Genomic DNA, 27,115 nt, shown 5'->3' on the forward strand with positions numbered 1-27,115 from the left:
CCATTTGCCATTGGCCATAATCTCCAGCCCCTCTCTCCTCTCTCTCTGAGGGGTGAGGCTGTAAGTTCCAACTTCTAATCAAGGCTAGGTCTTTCTGATGACCAAATTATCTGGGGGCCTGCCAAGAGTTGCCAGATTAAAAGTCACTTTATTAAAAGATGTGCCTATAACCTTTATCATTCCGGATAGTCCAAGAGTTTTAGGAGCTGTCTGCCAGGAATGAAGGACAAAGATCAAATATCTTTTTATGATACCACAGGAGGAGTTAAATAAATGCCACTAGGCAGATATGATACCTGCCAGGAATCAATACAGCAGGGAAATATGTGGGAACCATTACTTGACTCCAGGCAGGTTGTAATCTGGAAAGTGTCTATGCTGCTAACTAAAGATGAGAGAATATCCTAATAGAATTTACATAGTAGATTTGGAAATACTCCTTTTTTGCCATGCTTTATATTAATTCAAAATTTAGTAGAATATTGCATCCTATGATAGTTTCCATACATTAGAACAATAGTCAAATATTAGAATAGCTCTTGTAAATGAATGTTCAAATCATTCATAGCAAAATATGAGAAACGGTTAAAGGAAAAAGAAAGTTTGCTTAAATATTTAAGTTTCTAAATGTTTTAATAGGAGGAAGATGAAAAGCATTTATTCTCTAACCCCAGCAAATGAATTTTAGCAAATTCTTCATGCATGTAAGGTCAAGGAACTGAAAGCAGAAAGAAATTAGTTTAAATTATAGCACGAGATATAGACATAAAATAGGGTTCTTAAGGGTGTGAAGAACATCTTTTTCTGAACATCTGTTAAATCTATATATATCTTTGTTAGATGCCTTAGAAATTCATCTCCTGGGAGGCAAGACCAGATAATTTTCTGTGGTTTAGTGTAAATTGAATACTTAAGTATTTGTCATACTTCTGACAACCTATATTATAAGTATTTAAAGGTAGGTTGGGTTTATCAGGAAAGAGTCTTTTTGAAGGATGTGCATCTTGACCGGGATGCTGAAAGTATCGTGCAAAGGCTGGAGATTTTTTCATATGTAAAGGACAGGGATGAAGATACAGAGGTTGGAATAAAGTAGAAAGTAACATGGGGGAGAGCTGGAAAGCAGCGACAGAAGAGGTTGTAGCTAATTCATAGAGGGCGTTGATGGTAGGCTCATTGAATTTAATATATTTCAAAATTGGAACCTACTGATCTTGAACAGGAAAATGGGAGGGGAAACTGGTTAGGTTAACATATGAAATTGCTGTTTTATAGTTAAAAAATGGTTAAATATCAGCAGTTGCAAGAAGTTCAGTTGAAAAACAAAAAGAAATCCACTGAAACTGTTTAAGTATACTGATTAAAGCTCTTCCTGTGGAACATTGAGCCCTTCCTGGATCTTTTCCCTCCTTTCCTTCCCTCTCCTTATCTTGAATCCTCCCCAAAGTATATGTACTTTACCTTTCACATTTGGGCACACATTTAAAATAGATCACTTTCTGTCTTAGGCAAAGTAAATAATTGACTAAACTATTTTAGACAATTAAAATGTTTTCTGAGGTATTCTTTCCACAAAATACCTGATGCATAGTCCTTGGAAAATACGAAATCAAAAGACATCTGTAACCTGTCTTTTCAAATTAATCATTGCCTTAGTCAATTAATCATTGACTTTATTGATAATGCAAAGTTCTTGGGAATTAAAATCTGATGGAAGAGGGGAAGAGTAACTGACTTGAAATTGTATATTCAAAATCCATTTTTTAAGTTATATTTTTAATTCTGTAATTTATAAACCAACTTTGAAGTCAGTAATTTGGGAATGCTGAGGCTTTAAAGAAATGTATTGTTTCATTGTAAATATACAGAGATACACATATTCTGAAAAAATGTGCCTAAGGGAGATATTCTCTGATCAATTCTTTATTTTGCAGCTTGGTTAAACTTGTTTTATTTGGGGATTAGACCAATGAATCCAGGATAGTATTAATCATTCTTTTTATTTTGCTTATTACTTAAAGCAGATCATATTACATAGGCTGGGTTTGGTAATTTGTTCTTTTTTATATTTATATTTTTAAATATATTTTTATGGATTTCAGAGAGGACAGGAAAAGGAGAGAGAAATAGAAACATCAATGATGAAAATCATTGACCGGTTGCCTCCTGCATGCCCTCTATTGGGGATTGAGCCTGCAACCAGGCACGTTCCCTGACCAGGAATCAAACTGTGACCTCCTGGTTCATAGGTCAATGCTCAACCACTGAGCCACACCAGCCAATCTGCTCTTTTCTAAAAAGTCTAGGTAACATCTGTCACTATACTCTTTAACTTAAAATATCACGTATATTTTTCTACAGCAGCTACATTTTATTATATATAGTAAAGTTTTAAGCAGTTACCAATATTTTTACATTTAATTTTATAACTAGTTTTTTGTTATTCTTAACATTGCTTTATGATTCTTTAAATGCATACATCATTATTTACTTAGAAGATATTCCCAGGAAGTTGAATCGCTGGGTCAAGGAAAACTTAAATTTTTTATTCAAATTGCTTTGCAGAAAGCTTTACCAATTTATATTCCCACCAATAAGTGTATGTAATTTAATTACTTTGGGAAATATTGGAAATTGCCTTTTTAAAAGATAATTGTCAGCTTAGTAAGTGAAAATAAGTATGTATTGTGCTAATTTTAATTTGTATTTACTTGATTATTAGTAAGTTGAACATTTTTTATTGTCTAGCTATTTGCGTTTCTCTTGTTCGAATGTTTTCTTTTAACGTTTCTTGTTAAAAATGTGTAAACCATATATTTGTTCTATGACTTTCTACTTGCTTAAAAGCTAATTTATCATGATTAGCTTTTCAGTTTGTAGTTTGCTATTTCACATTTAAAATATAAGGATAGTATCTCCAAATTAAATGCTTTTCCTAACATCAGCCTGTAGAGGTCTCTGTAAATCAAATTTTTACAAATCAAACCAATTTTAAGAGGTAGTTAAAATTGTCTGTGATACAGGGGCAGTCCCGGCGAGTACAAGTGGAAGTGAAGACTGTGCAGGAGTCTGGGACGTTACCACTGATGGAAGAAAGTATATTGTCCGTTGGCATTGGGTGTGTGAAAGTTAGAGCACTCAGATCCCCGAAGACACATGAGACCTTCCATGTGAGTTACTGTGCCTATTATGTTCTTGTAGAAAGACCCATTAGATGAGCGTATCTGGGAACCTGTCAGAAACTGCCTTCCATGAATAATTCTTTCAATATTCCTTTTGTTTTCCTTTGCTGTCTTTTTTTTTTTTTTTTAAACCTGGTATTTCACTGTACCAGACTGTTGGTTCTGTCCTGGTACGTGTCAAGCTGAGGGTTAATCAAACATCTTAGCCTTCAGAAAGTCCTCAGTGCCTACTCCTGATTAACCTCCTCCATCACCACCCTCTGCAGAAACCCCCTACTGGCTTGTAAAGACTGTATGCCAGCAGGTGTTTGATTTCCCCTGGGGAGTGGGACTGCAAACCCAGCAGGGGAAGTATTGTACTGGTTCCTGGAAAAGGTCAAATATATGTTCTTCACTTTCCCATGAGAAGCTGAAGGTTTTACTCCAACCTTCTGAAAACTATCAAATCAAGAGTGAGGGTGAGCATGGGCGGGAGATGAAGCAGTATATTATTCATTAAATTAGAAAATATGAAGTCTGGGGAAAGATTCAGGTTTTTTAGCATTGCCTGATGCTTGGATAATTGTTTCGGTTCTGCATAATGTATTTTTTTCTCTTAGGAGGAAGAGGAAGACATGGATAGCTACCAGGTAATGAAGCACCTGTTAGCCTCATCACATAAGCTTGATTAAAGTACCCATTCCTGAGTCTTGCTATACTGTTACTTAATATAACACAATTAATTTTGATTCAAATATTGCTTTTCCTCAGATTAATACAGTAGGGAAGAATCAGTGTGCCATAGCCTGTAAAGCCATAGTCTGTACAATCTGTTTAGGTTGGGAATCATTTGTGACCTTTATCCTTTTCCAAACTTGGAGCTCCCACCCAGGTTTCCTACAGATCTATTTCTGCAGATTCTCTTCCTTATTTGTTTTGTCCTTGCGTGGACTCACCCACCCCTTTCCCGATAACAGCTGTGTCATACTGCTCTTCAGTCAAGCCATGCTCCTAGATATTTGCCTTATTTTAAGCCAGTTCTTGCTTCTCCTACTTCAAGGAGTTATACGGGTTTGGTTTTGTATCTCCTCCTGCCCCTCCCCTTTTCCTAATCTCCTGTAAAATTCTGTTTATGTCTGTTAAGTTTTATCTTGTTAGTCTTGTTAGGACTCTCAGAGCTCTTTGGATCCTGATTATGTCATCCAGTGTAGTCACTCTCATGGTTTTGCATCATTCTAATTTGATAAAAATGTCTGCCTCCCTATATAAGTCACTGATAAAATATTGTATCAGAGAGGGTTAAATACAAAGTCCTATGGCACAACAATAGAGACTTCTTTGAAGCTGACATTATTTCATCCATCACTGTTCCTTGTATGTGATATTTCAGCCATTTCTGATCTCATTCAAGTAGACTCATTGTATATTTCTCCATCATGTCCACAAGAATGTCATGAGCTATTTGGTTAAGTGCCTTAGTGAAATCCAGTTACACACCATATCCACAGCATTCCACTGATCTACCCAGTCCTGTACCTTTATTACAAAAGGAAATAAGGTGAGATTGGTCTACAGTCAGGTGTCAACGGGCAGAATTGTTTGGCTGTTGATAATGCCCCTGTTCCCACTCCCCTCCCACCCCACCAAACCAAGGGAGAGAAACATGTTGTTTGTGGAGACTAGTGAACACCTTGAAGACTATAGTGAAGAACTTTGAAGAATTCTTACGGTGGTCCTAAGGGATATAAATATGAAGGTTATTGAGTAGCATTTGTAATTTTTATCCAACACTGAGACTTTGGAGAAGATCTTAGCTGTGAGTGCTTGGAGTTCTGCACTTTGAGCTAATAGAAAAAAACTGGTTCTGGATATCAGAGAGTAGCTTTTCAGAAAATCTTACTCTAGAACAATGATGCTTTTTTTTTCTAGAACAATTTCTGAAAGTTACTGTTCTAAATAATGGCTGGAGCCAACTAGTGACGATAATAGACATCTGTATATATAAAAGCCTAAGTGACCTTTGCAACCAGAATGACTGGAACAATGGATTGACCAGTCGCTATGATACGCACTGACCACCAGGGGGCAGATGCTCAATGCAGGAGCTGCCCCCTGGTGGTCAGTGCACTACCATAGCCAATCTGCAGCCCTTCTCCCCCAATTGCCCCCCTGCCATTGGCCCCATTATGACTAGAGACTGGTGCACGAATTTGTGCACGGGTGGGGTCAGGCCAGCCAACCCCGATAGGGCTGGGCCAGCTGGGGGAAGTGGTCGTGGGCAGTTGGCTGGCTGGCCCCGCCCCCTGGTCGAACTCCCTGTCAAGAGGACAATTTACATATTAGCCTTTTATTATATAGGACTAGAGGCCCGGTACACGAAATTCGTGCACGGGTGGGTGTGTCCCTCAGATCAGCCGGCACCCTCTCCAATCTGGGACCCCTCAAGGGATGTCCGACTGCCCGTTTAGGCCTGTTCCAGGTAGGATCGGGCCTAAATGGGCAGTCAGACATCCCTCTCACAATCCAGGACTGCTTGCTCCCAACTGCTCTCCTGCCTGCCTTCCTGATTGCCCCTAACCACTTCTGCCTGCCAGCCTGATCACCCCCTAACCTCTCCCCTGCCAGCCTGATTGATGCCTAACTGCTCCCCTGCCAGCCTGTTTGCCCCTAAGTGCCCTCCTCTGCAGACCTGGTCACCACTAACTGCCCTCCCCTGCAGGCCTGGTCACCCCTAACTGCCATTCCCTGCAGGCCTGGGTCTCCCCCAACTGCTGTCTCCTGCAGGCCTGGATACCCCCCAACTGCCCTTCCCTGCAGGGCTGGTCGCTCCCAACTTCCGTCCTATGCCGGCCTGGTCACCCCTAACTGCCCTCCCCTGCAGGCTTGATCACCCCCAGCTGCCATCCCTTGTAGGCCTGGTCCCTCCCAACTGCCCTCCACTGCAGGCCTGATCGCCCACAACTGCCTCCCTTGCAGGCCTGGTCCCTCCCAACTGCCCTCCCCTGCTGGCCATCTTGTGGTGGCCATCTTGTGTCCACATGGGAGCAGTCATCTTTGACCACACGGGGGCAGCCATCTTGTGTTGGAGTGACGGTCAATTTGCATATTATTCTTTAAGATAGAATAGAGGCCGGGTGCATGGGTGGGGGCCAGCTGGTTTGCCCTGAAGGGTGTCCCGGATCAGGGTGGGGGTTCCCTTGGGGCATGGGGCAGCCTGGGTGAGGGGCCTGTGGTGGTTTGCAGGCCGGCCACGTGCCCCCCCCCCCCCCGGCGATCCAATTGGAGGCCCTGGTATCTGGGATTTATTTATCTTCTATAATAGAAACTTTGTAGCTTTGAGCAGAGCCAAGCCTCCTGCTCGCTCCGTGGCAGCAGCCATTTTTGTTGGGATTTATTTATCTTCTATAATTGAAACTTTGTAGCCCTGAGTGGAGGCCTGGGCCTGTCAGGGTGTGCGGAAAGCTTGGCTTCCTCCATTGCCGGGAAAATCCAAGCCTCCTGCTCTCTCTGTGGCTGCAGCCATCTTGGTTGGGTTAATTTGCATACTTGCTCCTGATTGGCTGGTGGACATGGCTTGTGGGTGTAGCAGATGTATGGTCAATTTGCATATTACTCTTTTATTAGGATACTTAACATTTTTGAAGCACATTAGAGTAATGTAAAATTGAGCATCGGTTTTAGATATATCGCCTACACATTATATTTGCTGTCATTTCCCTTGTTTTCTTCCAGGATCGGGATTTAGAGAGACTACGTAGAAAATGGCTAAATGCGTTAACAAAACGTCAGGAGTACTTAGATCAACACCTTCAGAAGCTTGTCAGTAAACATGGTAGGAAAAGCCCATTGAATATTTCTCTCCCCCCATTTGCAGCCACATAAATTAGAAGTAAATGAACACATCAGTTATGGGGATGGCAAGAGCATAGGAATGTTATTTGTGTCACAGCCTTTCCAAAGAACATTTATCTAATTGGAGTGATGTCTCTGCATAGGTCTCCCCTGGCCTCAGAGAAAGAAAATATGGTACACAAAATAAACATTGTCCCTCCAAAATAACTTCAGGAAGACGCTAACATTCCTTGATTTCTTGTCCAAAGTACGTGAATCCTCTGACTCTGGAAGAAATTATTCATGTGCTCTTCCACTGTAGGCCTTCCACGAATTGGGCATGGCCTCTGTAAGAGTACACCAGCCTCGCTAGCTTATAGTTTTTTTATCATAATTTTTTTATCATGAATTCAGGAAGTTATAAGTTTCTAATGAACCCTCATCAACAAGTAACTGAAATATAGACAAATCCTGTTGATACACAGGACAAAAGTGTAAGTAGCAAGTGAAATAGCCCTGCCTGATCCTCATTCCTGATGTTTTAGATAAAACAGAGGATGATGCTGACCGTGAAGCTCAACTTCTAGAGATGAGGTTGACTCTAACTGAGGAGAGGAATGCGGTCATGGTCCCCTCTGCCGGCAGTGGGATTCCAGGGGCCCCAGCAGAATGGTATGCATGCTGCCAAATGTCTCCTTAAGTTCTGAATGCTCACTAAGCCAACTGCTTTCTGTAGGAATTTTGCCTGTGCTTTAATTAATGGAAGGCTCATTGCAGCATATGAAGGAACAGTTGTTTGAATTAGAGGAAGTGTTTAAATTATTTTCATGAGTTGGAATAACTATGGCCTAAAATTGTTTTATTAAATAATATTGTTATGGGCTCAAATAATTAAGATTTCTGAGAATCTAAATCAATATTTAGTATCAGTGCACTTAGCATTAAAAAAATAGTTAATATGTTAATTACTTGGTTCATTCCCTTAAAAGACCATTTGGTCATCATAAAATTGCATCTCTAGGAGTTTTTAGTTTTGGTGCTTGTGAAAACTGTACTGTCAGCAGATTTCTGTGCCACTTTATAGAAATTAAAAATAGTAAATGAAGCCATATGGGGGCCCTTAGGTATATTATTTTATAAGAAAGTAACTTTAAACAAGGAAGCCTCATTTATAAACAGGTATATGCGTCTTAGAAGATGGAGTTCTAATTTCAGAGCACATGATAATTACACCCGAGAGCGCCCGAGAAGAGAGGCAGCACTTACCGTCAGGGCTCTGTGGCATCTCTGATGTTTATTACAGCAAACCCAGAGTTATTGTTGCGTGGCTGTGATTAAGCCTGTGGCACCATGTCCGTGCTGCTGAGACTGTCTGCTTCATTTGAGATGCTATTTGTTCATTATGTTTTAGGACCCCAGTTCCTGGGATGGAAACACACATTCCTGTTATATTCCTTGACTTAAATGGTAAGTTAGGAGGTGCTTTTGGAAGGCTTACCTCTGACGCATTACTGTCCATGTAACACATAGATTATAACAAAGGATGCAGTTGGACAATTCTGTAGGCCTAAGGTTCGGGTTCATTTTATGTGTGCCAAAGGACTTGATACTTGACCAAGAATGAACTTTCTGAAAGAGTAATATTTTTGTAACAGTGATAGGTATGTTTCATCATGATGTGTTCTCACATTTCATTCTATAGCCTGCACTGCTGTGTGCATGCTTTGTTCTTTCCTCAGTTTAGGAAGGTAGTCATGTTTTCCTGCACTTAAAGTTAAAGAAGAATTCTTAGAAAAGGCTTCTCTCTGGAAGGGACTAATGACTAGTGATTGCTTATGTAGCTTGTTTTCTTTTATCTGGTGCTTCCTTAACATTGCCTACTAAAGTTATCACTTTTTCTGTGAGTTCTTATGTCATTCATCCCTACCTTGCCTATTTTTTTTTCTTTTTTTTTTTTTTAAATATATTTTATTGATTTTTTTTTACAGAGAGGAAGGGAGAGAAATAGAGAGCCAGAAACATCGATGAGAGAGAAACATCGATCAGCTGCCTCCTGCACACCCCCCACTGGGGATGTGCCCGCAACCAAGGTACATGCCCTTGACTGGAATCGAACCTGGGACCTTTCAGTCTGCAGGCCGATGCTCTATCCACTGAGCCAAACCGGTTTCAGCTACCTTGCCTATTTTTTAATGTCATTTTTTTCTGACATCTTATGGTCATGTAAAAATATTTTGGGTGTGGCTACATTTTACATATACTCTATCTGAGGAGGAAAAATAAAAATGAAGAGGTAGATTAAAGAGCTAAAAATAAGTTAAAAGTCAGCAGTTGAATTCCTAAAACATGTGCAGAAGAACTGTGTATTAAAATTAACTATGTTAAATGGGCAAGATGGGATGTCCTCAGGGCTTTTCTTTCACCGAGCTGGAAGTGAGTTATGATATCTGAGGTTTTTCACATCTTGTGCTGGTTAGCTTATTTAGACACATGGGAGAATTTCATATACACACAGAGTTTGAAAGAGTACTTAACCACTTCCACTGTCTGTCCACTGATAGGGTTTTAATGTATTGCTGCAGTGCTCACTCCTACCTTGTTCTCTTGAGCCTTGAACCTAAAGGTGACTCTGGCCTAGTTTTATGCTGAGTTCCTGGATAGGTGAGCTGTGTGTGTGTGTGTGTGTGTGTGTGTGTGTGTGTGTGTGTGTGTGTGTGTGAGAGAGAGAGAGAGAGAGAGAGAGACAGAGACAGAGACAGCGAGAGAGAGAGAGAGAGAAGACTAAGCCTAAAGAAAACCTGTTAGTATGGATATTCCTAGACATGATCAGGAACTTGTTCAGCCTTATGACCATTCTTGATCCACCTAAGCCCACATACTAAAAGGATACCTTTGATGCCTACTTACAGCTTATGGATAGGGAGTTAGGAGGACAGGTTTGAAACTGAGTAACCAAAGGGACAGTGACAGCTAAATGTAGTTTGTGATCCTGGATTGGAACAATGGAAAAATTTGAGTATGGACTCTATCTATATATATAAAAGCCTAAGTGACCGAACAACCGGTAGACCGGTCGCTATGACATGCACTGACCACCAGGGGGGGAGATGCTCAATGCAGGAGCTGCCCCTTGGTGGTCAGGGAGCACCACTCAGCTGACCAACAGGCGCCAGACACAGGGCTCATGGCTGGCCGTTACAGCCCCGAGACCACAGCGGAGCAGCAGCGAGCCTACTGAGCTGTGAGTGGCGGCAGCTGCAGGCGCAGCAGGGCCAGGATGAGCAGGAGCGGCAGGCAGGAGCAGCAGGCTGTGTTGGCCTGCTCGTTTTGGCCTGATCCCTGCAGGCTACGCCGAGGGTCACCACCAGTGCACGAATCCATGCACCAGGCCTCTAGTATTATATAATTGGCTACAGGAACTAGAAACCCCTCCAGTTTCTAGTTCCTGTAGCCAATTGATTCTTTTAATGAACTCAACTCTCAGATAATCGGAATCATTCTTGCTCTCCTTTTTTCAGTGCACTCTCAGGGAATTTTGGTTATAATCTTATCATTAACATTTATGGACTGACCTTGAGTAAACCCTTGGGTATTTTGGCTTCAGTTGCCTTTCATGTAAAATAAGGCATAAAGGTAGGAGATTGGGTAAGATAATTTCTTGAGGCAGAGGCACTTTTCATCTCTAAGATCTGTGAACTGTTTAATGGTCATCATCCTTGTCATGTAAGATTTTAGAGCCAAAGGAAATGAAATTTGAGGCAGAAGAATTTTAATACCAAGCACATTGAAATTTAACTGGTAGGGGTTATCCTTTAAAATGATCTTTGTACGTAATGGAACTTCCTTGCTTTTAGCGGATGATTTCAGCTCTCAGGATAACCTTGATGACCCAGAACCTGGTGGATGGGATGCTACCCTCACTGGGGAAGAGGAGGATGAGTTCTTTGAACTGCAGATTGTCAAACACCATGATAGAGAGGTAAGTAAAACATAACTCAGGAAGACTGGATGAGAAGTAGTTTCCTTAACCTTTCCCTGAGCCTTTTGAAACAGCCAGCAAGGTTGTTATTTCAGTGCTTACATTTCTCCAGAATTGTTAAATGGAAACTTTTCATTATGGCTTCCAGAAAGAATGGAACCACTTCCAGAAGGAGTGTATCATCAGATTAGTCTACACACCACTTACTTCCTCTCCTGGTGAAGGCTGTGTGTTAGTATTCATTGTTCAGTTCTGCAGGGCCCACTTCTAGGGAAATGCCGCTGAAGTGAAGAAGTAAAATGATACCGTCCCTGGGATTTGCTTTAAAATTTTTCAGTTAATACTTTCTAAAATAGGGGAGGGTGGGGGGGAGAATCAGTGAATCCAGTGGTAAAATCCTAATAATGTTTGAATTCGAGTGATGGGTATACAGTGGGGGTTCATTTAAAAATTTGGAGTATATTGGGAAAATTATAAAATATTTTAAGGAAGGGAAGTGGATGTGATGCTTGGAAGGACACATGGCCCCTTAGGGGTATGCCTAAGATGCACAACCTGGGTCTGACAGGGGGAAGCAGTCACACAACCCAGCTGTGGCTTACTCTGTAACAGACACCGGGCCCTTCCGTAGTATGTCATTGTCACGCGTGATAAAGAAAGGCTGGGGAACCATTTCAGATTAAAGTAGAATAAAGGGACCATGACAGCTGGATTGGAACAATGGGAAAATTTGAGTATGGCCTCTATATTATATCATAGTATTGCATCGATGTGAAATTTCCTGAATATGATAATATTCAGGAAGTCATTGGATGCCCTTGTTCTTAGACGATAATTGCTAAACTATTTAGGGATGTAGAGTTATATGTCTATAACTTACTCTAAAGCAATTCAGCAAAAATTAATAATAACACAGTGTGTGTATGTGGTGTGAGGAAGAGGGAAAGGAAAAGTGGCCAGTGTTAACAGTTGATGAATCTAGATGAAAGATATGCAAGAGTTCATTGAACTGAATTTGCAAAAAATTTTTATGTTCATGGCTGGCAGGTGAGCATTTTTCAAAAAAAAATTTCAAATCCAGCCAGCAGAGAACATTCTGCTCTGTATTCCCAGCCGAGGGTGATCATGGCCACACCCTCATACTCCACAGTCTTCAGTCCAGGGCTCTTAGTAGACTCCCTCATGAATGGCGTGTTCCACCTCAGCCCAAGCCAAAGTGTCTCTTTGTGAGGTTTCTTGTTCTTAGGAGAAGATGGGAAAGCATGTTCTTTCTGTCTTCTCTGCAGGTGAAAGCAGAAGCTTCGTGGGACTCCGCAGTGCACAGTTGTCCTCAGCTCAGCAAAGGCACCCCTGCGGATGAGCGAGTGTTTCTGATTGTGCGGGTGACGGTCCGGCTCAGCCATCCAGCTGACATGCAGCTAGTGTTGCGTAAGCGAATCTGTGTCAATGTGCATGGCCGGCAGGTGAGTCACTCATCCTAGTGGAAGAAATGACTGGAAGCAGGGCAGGGCCGTGCAGCGACCACTCTGGCCTCCCATCCCACAGGCTCTGTGCAGCATTGCACGCTTCTTTTCAAGGGGCTGTTCCTGGCCTGTAGCTGGGCTTGCTTCCATTCCAGAGCATGTCATCCTGACTTTTTCCAAGCCAGTAGTAAATCATTATATTGGATCTTTATTATTGTATAGGCACAACTTAGAGCCATTTATTGGCTAGTACAGAGCCTTGTCAAGGTGAAGTTCGCCATTTTTGTTTTTGACTTTTCATCTGGGTCCTCCAAGATGAGATGGTTCATTGCAATGAGCTTTTGTGCTTCTTACCCTTTGCTTTCCATACCTTTCTTTCCTTTCAGTCATCTCTCTGAATTGGCTGATTCATAAATTTGGGACGTGGACTCTTATCAGGCTTTGGGGTAAAAGATGAATAAGTAATAGTCTCAGTCCATAAAGAGCCAGTGTCCATTGGCATGTGTCCATGTTTAAACAGGTGACTCTGCTCTCCTGTGACAGTGCCCTGATGCAGGTGCTCACCACGTGCTGGGAGAGGGCAGGTGCAGAAGGGAGAGTTCAGGCTGAGGACGTCAGGGGAGACTTCAGAGAGCAGGTTACATGGGGGGTGCTTTTTTGCAGACAAGGAAGGAGTTGTTGGCTGTTCCGTGGAGGGCGGGGGATTATGTGCAGGGGTGGTGAGTCTGGCAAGGGCGTGGCAGGCTTGGGGACCTGGAGAAGCAGGTGCGCTGCAAAGCCCAAGGCTATGTCCAGCATGGTTGCAGCTAGATTACGAAGGACCTTGTGCCACATGAAGGACACATTTAGTAGAACATTTCTAGGTGGATATAAACTCTTTCTGTTATTGGTTTTGCAAATACAGGATTTGGGAGGTTGATTCTAGGGATTCTTTTTAACTGCCTATGCTCACTCTTTGGAGGCCTTCCCAATACACTGACTAAAACCAGAACAGACGAAAATAAATCTTTTCATTTAAAAGAGCACAGTCATGGTTGACAGAGTCCTAGATGTAATCGCCACCCCTAGAAATTAATCTTTAGTTCTAAATGTCACACTGATATCAATCTTCGAAATGAAGACTGGCGGTAACGCTGTTAAAATTGCAGCTCTTTAGCTGGGCAATCCAACATCAATAAAGCCCAGGTCGCCGGGTTAGCCAGAGATGCATATGGTATGTCTCCCATTCACTCTTCTCTTCGTCTCCCTTTTCTCGGAAGGCTTGATGGATTAAAATCGACTTGCTGGGGAACATTTTGAAGAGTTATTTGCCGTTTCAGAACTAGAGATTCTGGTTGCCAAGAACTGAGACTAACCTGGTACAACCGAGACTGACGGGGTACTGGTCCCACAGAATTTTTAACAGAAAGGGTGCATCATGGTGTCAGCAAGTTTTTTCTACATTATTTCTTTATTTGTTTTTATTTTTTGTTGTAGGGACAAGGACTTGCCACATTTCCCCCCTGGTTGAAATGATTTGATAGTATCCAGTTGATACTGAATGAAATGATAGTATTTTAGGGCACAGCAGTTTTTGTCCCAATTTCAGATATTTCATTTCTAAAAGCGATGTATGTATAGAAAGAACAGGGATTTCTTTAGGAGCCTAATACATGTAAGTCAGCTTCAGTAATTCCATAGACATAGAAAACAAGAATGGGAGATAATAGCAGCACCCACATCCCTGCCCCCCCCCCGCCCCCCCCCCCCCCCCCCCGCCCTGCCACACACACCCATTAGAAAATAGCTGTAGCTCCTCTCTGGCCAGTGGGACTGGTAGTGGCTCAGCTTTGCGGGCTGCAGTCGAGAGAGTGAAGGGATGAAGTAACGGTCTCTTTGCATTCTAAAAGGTTAACATTTCTTTTAAAAATTAACTAAAGATTACTAAATAGGAAAGAAATTAGTATGTTTGTGAAAATATGTGTTCCTGAGACCAAGCAGTTTGATTTTTCTGTTTTCTTTGGGGGGTTTTCACATATTTCCTGCTTCCCTTTTGCATGAGGAAAAAGGTTCTCTGTTAGTTTAATATTCTCTCTTCTTCTTATCTTTATTCACCAATTATATTCTGTCCTCATCCTTGCTCTCTTCAACCTCTACAGGATGTTCAGTCTTAGCAGCATCTTTAAATGAGTCATCTATGCATTAATTCAACAGTTCAATTCTTAACTGCAAAGAGCACAGTCAGCATAAACAATGACCATGCACTCTTAAATCATCCTTCCTAACGATCCTGCTTTGGTCAAGAATTTAATGCCTGAACTTGTCAATATTCATGGTACAAGATGTCCATCGTACTGGAATAAAAAAAGTGTAAGAGTCACCAGTCCTTGCTTACATCTTAGTTAGAAGGTCATTTTATTGTGTAGAAGTTAACAGCCTTATTTCCGTAGCCTTTAAGCAGAGTTAAACCGGATGCCTAGTGTCAGTTTCCAGAGGTTAGGGTCTGCGCTTTCAATGTGTTGGGTATAGGACCTGTCACCCATTGCACACATGTAAACACACAGATATCTAAAATGGGTTGTGTGCACTAAGACAAAGTTGAGGAACCTGTGTTTGGTGATTTGGATTTCAACTTGCATAAATTGGAAATATGTTCTGTTTCTTTTTGGTTGGAGTGAATGCAGTATCATTTACGCTGTTTCTCTGATAATATAAATTCAGTTTTTGAGGTGGGAAACAGTATCTTCTATTTTGTTTTTCTAGGGTTTTGCTCAGAGTATCCTAAAAAAGATGTCTCATCGAAGTTCTATTCCTGGCTGCGGAGTGACTTTTGAGATTGTCTCCAATATCCCAGAGGTGAATGATCATATGAAATTTGAATTTACTAAAAATAAACATGTAAAAAGAGATAACTCCCTGAAAAGCCACCTATTTAAGGAACATGTACTAAATAGAAATGCATATTTAGGGACATGCTATAGGTTTTTAGAGAAATTTCCTAAACTTGACTCAGTAAAATGTACTTGTGTCTCCAAAGGTTCTGGCTTTAGTATTTTGTTAAAGAAGAACATTGCTTTGAAAAGTAAATCGAGCCCAGCCCACATGGCTCAGTGGTTGAGCATCAACCTATGAACCAGGAGGTCACGGTTCGATTCCCAGTCAGGGCACATGCCTGGATTGTGGCTTGATCCCCAGGTGGGGGGCATACAGGAGACAGCCAGTCAATGATTCTCTCTCATCACTGATGTTTCTGTCTCTCTCTCCCTCTCCCTTCCTCTCTGAAATCAATAAAAATATATTAAAAAAGAAAAGCAAGTCGACACCTTTTCACTGATAAAAGATAAAGAGGAATAAGAGGTACAAACTTCCAGTTATAAAACAATGTCACAGAGATGTAATGTATAGCAGAGAAAATAGTCAATACTGTCATAGTAACTTTATATGATGGTAGATTGTTACTAGACTTATTGTGGTGACCACATTGTAAGGCATATAAATGTCAAATCACTGTGTTGAACATCTGAAGCTAATTTAATGTTGTATGTCAACTATCCTTTCTATATAATAAAAGCCTAATATGAAAATTGTCCCCTTGATTTGAGAGTTTGACCGGGAGTTCAATCAGGGGGTGGGGCTGGCCGGCCAACATCCCGCGGCCCCTTCCCCCAGCCAGTCCTGCCCCAGCTGGCGGTGGCGGTGGCAGCAGTTGGCCGGGGGAAGGGAGGCCCCAGCCAGCAGTCGATAGGGACTCTACCCATGCACGAATTTCGTGCACTGGGCCTCTAGTCTATATCTATATATATATAAAAGCCTAAGCAACCATTACAACCGGTTGATTGGTTGCTATGAAATGCACTGACCACCAGGGGGCATATGCTCAATGCAGGAGCTGCCCCCTGGTGGTTAGTGCGCTCCCACAGCCAACCTCCGGTGGCCAGCCAACCTCCCCCCAGCCGGCCGGCCCCGATCAGCCCTGATCACCAGCCAGGCCGAGGGACTCCACCTGTGCACAAATTTGTGCACCAGGCCTCTAGTACTTTAATAAATAATAAACTTTTAAAAAGTCATAAGGTAATATTGTAACTCTCAAAGGGAGTCAACATAACATAGCAGAGATTTAGGGTTTCATTTTGGAGCCCAACAGAAATCTTGTTTCTTTAACCTATTAGTGAAGTGAACTCTCATAGGTTACCCTGAGTCTAAATGTTTTCATTTATCAGAAAAGGTTAGCAATACCTTCCAAAGAATTAAATTAAATGAGACAGTACATACAAATTGTTGTGCACACACTAAACTTTAAATTGTAATTGCTGTTGTTATTATAGTTTCTATTGTTATTTTATTATTATTTCTCTTTATGAACTAAGTGAGATATTCACAGGACTTAAACAAATCAAGCTTAAAATGTCCCTGACAGAAGATTATTGGAGGATGCAGTTTATTCTTCCTAGTGTTTAATCCCTGATTAAGAGACTTATTAACTGGGCACTGCACCACTGGTATTGGAGGCCTTCTGTACATGAGCAGGAGAAATGAGGGGCCTACAAAAAGGATTCGATGACAGAGAAAGAGGAGTAGTCCCTTGCTACACTCACTTGTCTGAAAGCAGGAGTGAGAGAGGAGGTGAGACTCCTTTCTCAGCAGTGGAGCATGGAGTGTGAGCCCTGGGGGTGCGCCTTCTCTCCTCACATGCCATCCACATCAGCCCCATTCTCTTTATTTGAGGGTTCAGTGTGTGTTCATTGATCCTGTTGAGTATATGAATAGATGGAACAATATATATTTTAATACAGAGAGCAGTTTTTGGAAGAGATTTCTTGTATTGCAAAACACTTTTTCTTTCAAATAATGTCAAATAGTAACTTGTTTTTCCTGGATCTTCAAAGTGTTAGACTTTCATAGTAAATATTAACTGTTAAACTATTTAATTTGGAGCCTGCTGAACAAATGTTAAGTCTGTTTTCAGAGTTAGACTACCTGCAAAATCTTGGGTCCATAATAGATTACTCTTTGCATACTTATATGTTTAACTAGAGACTTGCTGTTTATTCTCTGCATCTGAATGTTTTGTATATTTTCCTGGTTATTTCAGATCTTAACTCTATAAGTGGTTTGAGTGTAGTTGAGAAACAGTGACAGCTATAATGAGCCATCTCCACTTTTCCTTCCTCTCTTCATCTTTCTGTCCCCATCATTTCTCCCCTCCTATTTGTAGTTTTCTTATCTTCTTTAAAAGTGTTTTGATTGTTCAGGTGGTATGGTTTTCAAAGGGAAGAAATGTGGGGGAATCAGCTGAAATAGAACATAACCTCGTGTGTTTGGGCTCCCTGCTAATAATTAGCTAAACACATCAGTTGGCAAGCGTAATTTTTACATTGCCAAATTCTGATGATAAAGTAAAAGGGAAAGTGGATCTTAAAGCCTACAGTGAAAGGACTATACTTAGTTTATTTTTTATTTAAAAACAAAAAGATCCCTTAAGCCCTGGCCTTTGTGGCTCAGTGGGTTTGATTCCCGGTCCAGGTCACATACCTGGGTTTCAGTTTCACTCCCCACCCCAGGTTGGAGTGCCTGTGGGAGGCAACCAATCGACATGTCTCTCTCACATCGATGTTTCTCTCTCTCCACCTCCTTCCCTCCCTTTTTCCACTCTGAAAAGCAATGGGAAAAGTATCCTCTGGTGAGGATTAGCAACAACAACAAAAAGATCCCTTGAGAAGCTAGGTCTCATCATGAAAAAGCCCCAGAAAGTCCATTTGTGTTCCATATTACAGAAGCTGTGAGGGCTTGGTGACAAGAAGTGGTCATAGGCCAGAGGGCAACAGAAACATCTCCACATTTTTTTTTGTTTGTTTTTTTTGTGTGTTTTTTTTTTTAGCAACGTGAATGCTTTCATTGCTGGTGGGAGTATAAAATGATACTCCACTTTAGAAAATAGACACCTACCCCATGACTCAGTAATTCCATTTCTAAGTTCTTACCCAAGAGAAATGGAAGCATATGTCCATAAAGACTTGCACAGGAATATTCCTAGCAGCTTCTCAAAATAACCTGAAACCGGAAACAACTCAAACATCCATCATCAGATGAATGGATAAATAAATTGTGGTATCGCCGAAACCGGTTTGGCTCAGTGGATAGAGCGTCGGCCTGCGGACTGAAAGGTCCCAGGTTCGATTCCGGTCAAGGGCACGTACCTTGGTTGCGGGCACATCCCCAGTAGGAGGTGTGCAGGAGGCAGCTGATCGATGTTTCTCTCTCATCGATGTTTCTAGCTCTCTATTCCTCTCCTCTCTCTTCCTCTCTGTAAAAAATTAATAAAATATATTTTAAAAAAATAAAAATAAATTGTGGTATCTCCATACCGTGGAATCTTGCTCAGCTATACAAAGAAATGGACTATATGAATGAATCTCAAAATTATGCTGAGTCAAAGAAGCTAGACACAAAAGAGTATGATTTCATTTATTTGAAGTTCCAAAAAAGGTGAAATGCTTAACATGTATGGTCAGAGAAATTATCTTGCCTTGAGGAGGGCTGGGGTTGATTGTGAAGCCCATAAATGAACTTCCTGAGGTAATGGAAATGTTTTATGTTTGATAGGTGTGTGGGTAACATGGATAGGTGTGGGTAACATATTCGTTTCTTAAAACTCAAGTTTCCCCTTAGAAAATCAGGATAATGTCTGTACCCTTCAGACACCGAAAAGTGTTCTGTGTTGAGTGGAAAAACAAATATTACTCTTGCCTTACTTCTTTTGCTAATTATGTGGCCTTCCTCTTTCCTCATCTATGAAATGAAGATGATTTCTTTTCAGGGTTATTAAAAGGCTCACATGCATTACTATAGGAATCAAAAATTTAGCCATCTTCCAAATTCTTCCTTTTTTTATCCATCCTAATACTCATTTATTATTATTGTTTATTATTATATTTTTTAATCCTCACCTGAGGGCATGCTTAGAGGGAGAAAAGGTGAGAGAGAAACATCAATGTGAGAGAGAAACTTCAATCAGTTGGTTGCCTTCCACATGCACCCTGACCAAGGATCAAACCTGGAACCCAGGCATGTGCTCTGATCAGGAATCAAACCAGCGACCTTTGATGCACAGGATGATGCTTAATCAATTGAGCCCCTCCAGCCGGGCTCTAACGCTCATCTAAATTTTAAAAAATATTTTTGGAAGTTAGAATGTGTCTTATAATTAATGATGTCTTAAAATTAGTAGGCAGACATTTTTTCTCCTTAGAGGTATATAAAATGATGGGGTTTTTTTCCCTTAAAGTTGATGGCATCTTAAGATGCAGTGGCATATGGATATATATTTTGTAGTTTTTGACAAATTCACAAGTAAATAAAGTATCTGATTTTCCCTGAGCAGAATAATTTGTTATGAACTAAGTTTGCTGGAAATAAATACATTAATAAAATCCCTCCCCGACTTGCGCATATCCCATTTATATGCATGGCCAGTCCATGTCAGACAGAGGAGCAGGGTTGGGCTGTGCTGGAAAGCACAGTGAGAATTTTCCTGGATACTTCTCTTCTTGGTCGGCTCTGCCGCTCCAGAGTTGAGGATTGAGACCAGTTGTAGAAGCCGGTACACCTTGAATAGTCTGTGGTAGGCTGCTTAGTGAAAGTGTTGAAACCCACCCTTCTTTCCACTCTTATTCTCCATCCCCATGTCTGCCTCTTATTAGGGTTATTTGGATCCCACCCTATCTAGCTGTTCCCCAGCTCCTCATTCTTCTCTCCTGCCCCTCAAGATGTGTTCCTAAAATATAGTGCTTGTTATATTTCCAACTAGCCTACCAAATCCTTTCTAACCAGCAATGCTTTTGTTTACAGTGGAAATCAAATAGAGAACAGTTTTGTTGAGAATGCACTATTTTAGCTACGTTGTGTTTAGCCTTTCAAAGCAACCTAACCACCGTTTATACTGTGATTTCTGTGGGAAAATGCATTCTGAGTTCCAGAAGCTGACTTTACTATGGAACTTGGGCCTATATCCCATTTGTTAGCTCAGTACTCTGTATGTACGTGTGTGTCTGTATAGATCAAGACGCTGTTAACACTGTTTTCTTCTGCAATGTACTTAATTTTAATGTACAGCTTTCCATTCTCCAGGATGCCCAGGGCGTAGAGGAACGAGAAACATTAGCGAGAATGGCAGCTAATGTGGAAAACACGGCTTCTGCTGACTCCGAGGCTTACATTGAAAAATACCTTCGAAGCGTGCTAGACGTGGAGAACTTGCTCACTCTGGATCGCCTTCGCCAGGTCAGCCCATGGCGCTGGGCACAGTGGGGCTGACCCAGCCCGATTCTGTGTTTGACTTTTGGCATCACAGTACTGTTATGTGTAAACTTTGAAGCATCTACTTAAGTGGAGCATATTAATTTAGCCTTGCCGGTGTAGTCTGTGAAGATACAAGAGTTACATATGGAAAGTTATTGTTTCCAAGGCACTGTGTGGTATCTAGTTGCCTTGAAGTAATGGGAGAAAGTATTTAACTTTTGCTGGCTAAAGAATCATTTAAAAAATTCCTTCACACTGGGCAGTAATGTTGCTGAAGAAATATGCAGTAGTGAGGCACAGTGGGTCCTTTGCTTAGCTGGACATGCCTCCCACAGCCATAGAACGGTCTCCAGATGGGAGAACAGAAATGCCAGTAGTAAACCTAACCCTCAGGGAAACCCTAAATCTCATGCTACCTAGCAATTTGAGACTTTTTGCAACCAAACATACTAATGAAAAATAAAAGTAAATGATCTGATTTTCACGACCTTTCTCCTGGGACTGACTTCTGCCAGCTTCAGTGGGGCCGTCAGTATAGAGGAGAGAAGTATCCAGGTAGCCTGTCAGCTCTGTAGCTAACTTCGGGTAGTCCACAGTAGTTGTAATGGGATCACTAGTCATGTGGAGTCACAGCCATTATGTACAGAACTATTATGTGTAGGTGGTCACTCAAGGCTTGCTTTCGGTGGTATTGCTTCGGAGTGTGTCTCTGATACATAGTTTTCCTCTGGGTCTGACTGGCAGGAAGTTGCGGTGAAGGAGCAGTTGACGGGCAAAGGGAAGCTGAGTAGGAGGAGCATCAGCTCTCCCAATGTGAACAGAGTGAGTACATGGCGTTCCATTCTATGTCCTGCTTGTGTCTCCTTTCTCTTTTTCCTTGAATAGCTCTTCCCCATCCTTTAAATCTCACCTCAGATATCATTTCCTTGTCTGAATGGGTTGAAAGGCCTCTTTTCTTTTCCCTGGAGAATCTGTGCATGGCTCTGCCCCTGCCCTTCCTGATGTCAGGGGGAAGTACCATTTAAGTACCTCTCTGATGTTTCTCATTTCTTTAGCACCTGTGCCTGTCACAGTGACTGGGTGTTCTGTGACCAAGTGCCTAGGGCAAACCATTTGAATTTTCTGGACTAAATTATTTTTAAATTTATGAGAAGTCTGGGTTAGGTTTACAAACTCAATTGCTTACAGGCCATCCAGGGTAGTATAAATGAGTAAAATAAGTTTGTTTCATAACAGTGTCTTAAGTTTGTTGTTCTTTTTAAGACATGAATGTATAATTTATGTGCATATTAAGCATGCAGATAATTCATCACAAAGAAATATGCCTGTGGCCCTGATTTACCTCTCCTTTTCTTACTTTTGATAAAGATATGGATGTAGGAAACATTATACCTTTGTCTGGACTTTCCACCAAGAAAAGCCACAGTACAAGCATTGTGACAAAGAGCAGCTGACCCTCAGCCTTAGCCTTTGAGAGACAATAGTGATGGGGGCCCCCGAGTGACTGAAAGACATCACTCGTGCTCTCAGACTGAACGGTTGGGAGCATTCTCAGAGGTTAAGAAGTATCACTTTAATTCTGCATTCATATCTCTCGTTCCTTCAGAAAATGATATGTTTAAATGTACTGATACATGCTGAGATTTATTATTTAGAATCCTATGACTTAAAATAGCTTGTGTGTATACATTTGCTATGAATACCCAGAAAAAGGAGTCATAAGATCAAAATACATAAGATAACCAGTAACCTGGTATCTTTTAAATGGAAAGGGATAAACAAATGAAGTGTTTCTTATTGAGGCCCAGTTGGTTGTTTCCTCAGCATAAACTGGATATCTGATCTTAAACAAACCTCCCTTCTTAAAATTGTGGCTAACCAATTCGATTAAAAAAAATGTGCCTTCCAGTCCCAAAGGCCACTAGTCTACTACGTTTGCAGCTGTGGCCTTGGCAGCCCGTCTGCTACTACCCAGGTGGAACATTGTGTTGACTCAGTTTTCAAAATCTTGTATTTCCAGGGCCGTAGATTTATGTACTTTTACACATAAAGGACTAATCTCCCTCCTTATTTCTTCTTCAGTTGTCTGGCAGCCGACAAGATCTCATTCCTTCTTACAGTCTAGGCAGCAACAAGGTATGTGTTTATAACTATTTTCTGTCGGTCTCAGACCTGTTTCCCCTTCAGCTCTCCTCTCAGTGACCACACACTAGTTTTGCAGGCCCAAATCTCTCCTTCCCTTCTATGCATGTGGAATTTATTGGAATGTGTTTAGAGTTCACTTCTTTTTATCTGATAGAATATGATTTAATAGGCCTTCTTGTTACTCTAATTTTTGGGGGTTCAAAAACAAATTGGTTATTAAGTTCATATGTCTGTTTAAAATACTCTTCTTGTTTGTGTCAGAAAAGGAACTTCAAATCAGATTTTTAATAGTAAAATATTGATATAATGATTGAAAATGTATAAGAAATATGAAGATGATACCTAAAAGTTAGTATTATTTGTTAGAAGAAAGAAAAATGAGGGAATAGAAATTTTGTTAGCTGGAATTTATTTACTTGTTAATATAGCTTTTCCTGATTGAACAGAGTTTTAAGCATAGATATATCATTGTTATTAACTTAAAGGGATCTCTTGAAGATGTCATAACTAGATGTCACATATTACAGTTTTGTGTCTGATATTTTTTGAGGACCCTGGTTAGATGTTAGCACTCTCAAATGTGGATAACATGCCCTGTGTTGATATCTTAATCCTTAGGAGTTGAACTAGTGGGAGGGATTTATCACCAAGGCTAAGCTTGGAGGGCAAGTACAGGAGCAGGAGCTGGCCAGAGCGAGAAGAGGAGTCCTCAGAGAGGGAGGAAGGCCCGGGAGGGAGAGTGGCTTGGAAACTGTGGGAGAAAGGGTTCCAGATTCTTTAGAGACATAAAGTGAGGACTGAAAGACTATTTTGGATGTGACAACTAAGAGTGTATTGGAGACCTTTCCCAGGGCAGTTTCTATGAAGGGCTGGGTAGAAGTTAGCTGGACGTGTCATTTAAATGAGTAATGATAATCTTACACACTTCGGTTATTCTTCCAGGACTTCCCTTGTTTGAGTCAAGCTGATTTCTTGGGGTGTCTGGGTAACTTAGCAAAATTGTGGAAAGCCTGATTTCCATCCTCTCAGATTTTCCCCATGTCAATGTGCTGTCCCAGCAACAAAGATATGGATACCTCCACTCTATTGCAATATATATTTTCAGTAGGCATATACTTCAAAAAAGTTAAATACCCTTTCTCCCCAGTTTGCAGTCTTCCTCAGCCATGGCAGTCCCACCCTCTGACAAACATCAGAGGTGTTGTCAGGGAGAGCAGAGGGGCCAGCTTGCCATTGCTAACTTCATTCCCAATGCAGTCGTGGAACGAGCCCTGAAAGGGTACCAGGTATAACTGGGCTTCAGTCAACTTCTGTCACTGTGCTGTGCTTGTTTCCATATCTGCAGGTTACTAGTAAAAGGATGTTCGCTGTAAATATTTCTCGCTTTTCTGAGTCCAGCGTGACTAGAGAGCGATCCGGTTCCTGAGGAGGGGCAGCTGGGGATTGAGAAAATGAAAGAAAGAGACAGACACAGAGATGGAAGGAAGAAGCTGGGGCCGAGTGGGACCACTGTCCTCTAACATGGACAGGGACAGGAACAGTGACCCTGAGCCAATACAGCGTGTTTATTTTATATAGCAAAAAACAGGAAGTTTTACTAAAAGTCAAGACAAAGGAGATTATGTGCATTCTTGGATGGGCCAGAGTCGTATTCATTCCTGGTGCTTGGCTGGATTTAAATAACAAAACCCACCCCCTGGCACCTGGGCTGAAGATCAAGCTGACAACACGCTTGCCTTTTGGCAAAGAGTGTTTCCAGGACGTGGCTTTGCCAATGGCCACTGGATTCAATTAAAGAAATGCCCATGTGCCTTCCCAGGTGCTCTCTACAGTTTGCATATCAAAATTAGAGACCTTTGCTTTTCACTAGGGGAAAGGTAGAAGAAAGTGTTCTAAGACAGATTTTTATGAAGGGACCTGTTTCAGGAATAAGGAAATTCATGTGATAGAGGATTATAAGTGTGATGCTCAAAAACAAAGTGAAAAGAACACTAAACAACAGAGTTTTGATTTCAGGCTCACTTCAGTAGGGAGTACAGGATACCCCCCACCCCCACTTTCAGACGAGGGCCCCTCAGTAGTTTTATCATCCAAAGCGGAGCATATTAACAGATTTTTAGGGAAAATAAATATTTTTAAAATTATATTTTCTTACTAGTAAGAAAAGAACCCCCTTGACCCCCTCCCTACTGCCCCAGCATTAGTAGCAAGGAACAGAGTTCGCCCTGTGGCCTTTTAAATGAAACAATGGAAAAACATCTTCAAATATGGCATTGCCTAGAATTCAAAGTTTGTTATTAATGCTACCCATAATACAGTTCCTCAGGATTGAGTAGTGTTTAAACTAATTAACATACAAATGATCTAAATCCTATTAACTCCCTTTACACTGCAATAGTGCTTATATACATATGAAATGACCTGAGGTCAAGGGAGTCCATTGTGGCATTGTCTTAATGGCAGATTAGAAACAAACTAAATGTCCGTTGGTTTAATCTGATTACATACATTTTATGTGTAGCTGGGTGTGCACATACATGTACAATAAATAAATGGTATGTTGTGCAGGTGTAAAAACAATAAGGAACCCCTCCAGGTACAAATATGGAAATTCAGTCTATAAACTTAGTATATCACCAGGATATACTAAGTAATTAAAATGAAGTGCTGGATGTATAGTAGGCTGCCATTGTATTATTGAAGGAGGGGACAAGAGGGAAGTGTGTGGCAATTTATAGATTTGCTTATACATACATAAGAAGTAGTATGAGGATATATGAGAAACTAATACCATTTCTTATCTGCCTGGGAGAGGGTGGAAATACGTGGGGAACTGAGCAGGCACGGGGAGGGAGGGAGGCAGCTTCTCACTTTGAATTGTATGAATGCCTTTTTATATTAGTTGGTTTTGGAGCATGTGAACAAATTACCTCTTTATAAATTAAATACATTAAAATGTAAAAATTTGCCGAAACCGGTTTGGCTCAGTGGATGGAGCGTCGGCCTGCGGACTGAAGGGTCCCGGGTTCGATTCCGGTCAAGGGCATGTACCTTGGTTGCGGGCACATCCCCAGTGGGGGGTGTGCAGGAGGCAGCTGATCGATGTTTCTCTCTCATCGATGTTTCTAACTCTCTATCCCTCTCCCTTCCTCTCTGTAAAAAATCAATAAAATATATTTTAAAAATAAATAAATAAAATAAAATGTAAAAATTTTATTCTATACCTTTCAAGTTGCTAGAAGTTTTTGTTCTCTTATATTGGTATGTATTGGGTTGAGAGGGTCTCCATTAGTTTATCCATAACAATTTGCGCACAAAACCCTAAGGGAAAGATGATTGATAAAATGGGAAATCTCAGAGACTCACATTGGTTATTTTCTTTTCTTTTGGGGACTTCCTGTGTTCTTCAGTTTTCAGAGATCCAGGGAGAGGTAATTAATCCATTAGGTTTGCCTAATGAGTGGGATACAAGTCCTATCCTACTACTTAAAACTTATCACTCTTGCTTTTACCTTGGGGTTAAGACTGAATTTTTAAATGTAGCTTTTATAAGATGACTAAATTTGACTCTGCTAATTTTTTTGGGCTCACCCTTTTGTAAAAACAACTTTGGTTGTCAGTATGTATGATTCCTTTCAAATGTTCCTTGTTAACTGGGCCTAACATTGTAAAAGTACCTGTCAAAACAGACCAGGAACTAAAGCATCTTACTGAATTTAGAAGGCTCTGGAATGGGAGGAGTTGGAGTTAATTCGTATTAAGCAAATAGTACAAATAAATATTTGGGAACTTGTAAGATGTTCTTTTCTGAAGCATGGGATGGGGGAGAGGAGTGAAAAAATGGTGAAGGAGCTTTGAGCATTCTTTCGACAGCACCAAACTTAGCTCAGCTGGACCATCTTAGTTACTTTGCACAGAGGTGTTTAATGTTCAAGAGAGTTGAGTCAGAAACATAATTTTATCATGGACTTGATGATGCTTAAAATGCTAAAAAATTTGTTTTGAAATGATTGAAGATTATGATTATGTTAGTTACACCTACCTTGCCAACTGGCATGGCTTTTTCTGGGTTGTTTATATTAATCTGTCCCTTTGAGCTTGATTATGAAACCAGACTTGTGCAGTAGAGTTTGATGTGCTGTGTCCTCCCCTGTGTGACATTGGAACACTCAGGTAGGCCGAAATAACGTGTAGAATCAGGAAATGGCCACAGCATAGGTTCAGGACTCCTTTCTCTCCTAATTTTCAGTTAATGTCAT

The 27,115-nt window shown here is 41.0% G+C and overlaps 1 protein-coding gene across 2 annotated transcripts in view; it reads left to right on the top strand.

The window, feature by feature from the left end:
* The window catches only part of KIF13B (kinesin family member 13B), a 265,652-nt gene that overhangs the window by 163,901 nt on the left and 74,636 nt on the right, over positions 1–27,115 (top strand). For both annotated transcript variants that reach the window (XM_080674636.1, XM_080674635.1), the window contains exons 25-35: positions 3,024–3,170; positions 3,782–3,811; positions 6,894–6,993; positions 7,538–7,664; positions 8,404–8,459; positions 10,847–10,971; positions 12,258–12,434; positions 15,177–15,269; positions 20,541–20,693; positions 21,456–21,533; positions 22,794–22,847. In XM_080674636.1, the coding sequence (XP_080530762.1) occupies positions 3,024–3,170; positions 3,782–3,811; positions 6,894–6,993; positions 7,538–7,664; positions 8,404–8,459; positions 10,847–10,971; positions 12,258–12,434; positions 15,177–15,269; positions 20,541–20,693; positions 21,456–21,533; positions 22,794–22,847 (1,140 nt within the window). The remainder of the gene's footprint in view (positions 1–3,023; positions 3,171–3,781; positions 3,812–6,893; positions 6,994–7,537; positions 7,665–8,403; positions 8,460–10,846; positions 10,972–12,257; positions 12,435–15,176; positions 15,270–20,540; positions 20,694–21,455; positions 21,534–22,793; positions 22,848–27,115) is intronic.

Source organism: Plecotus auritus (assembly GCF_963455305.1).
Source record: "Plecotus auritus genome assembly, chromosome: 6".
Taxonomy (NCBI): Eukaryota; Metazoa; Chordata; class Mammalia; order Chiroptera; family Vespertilionidae; genus Plecotus; species Plecotus auritus.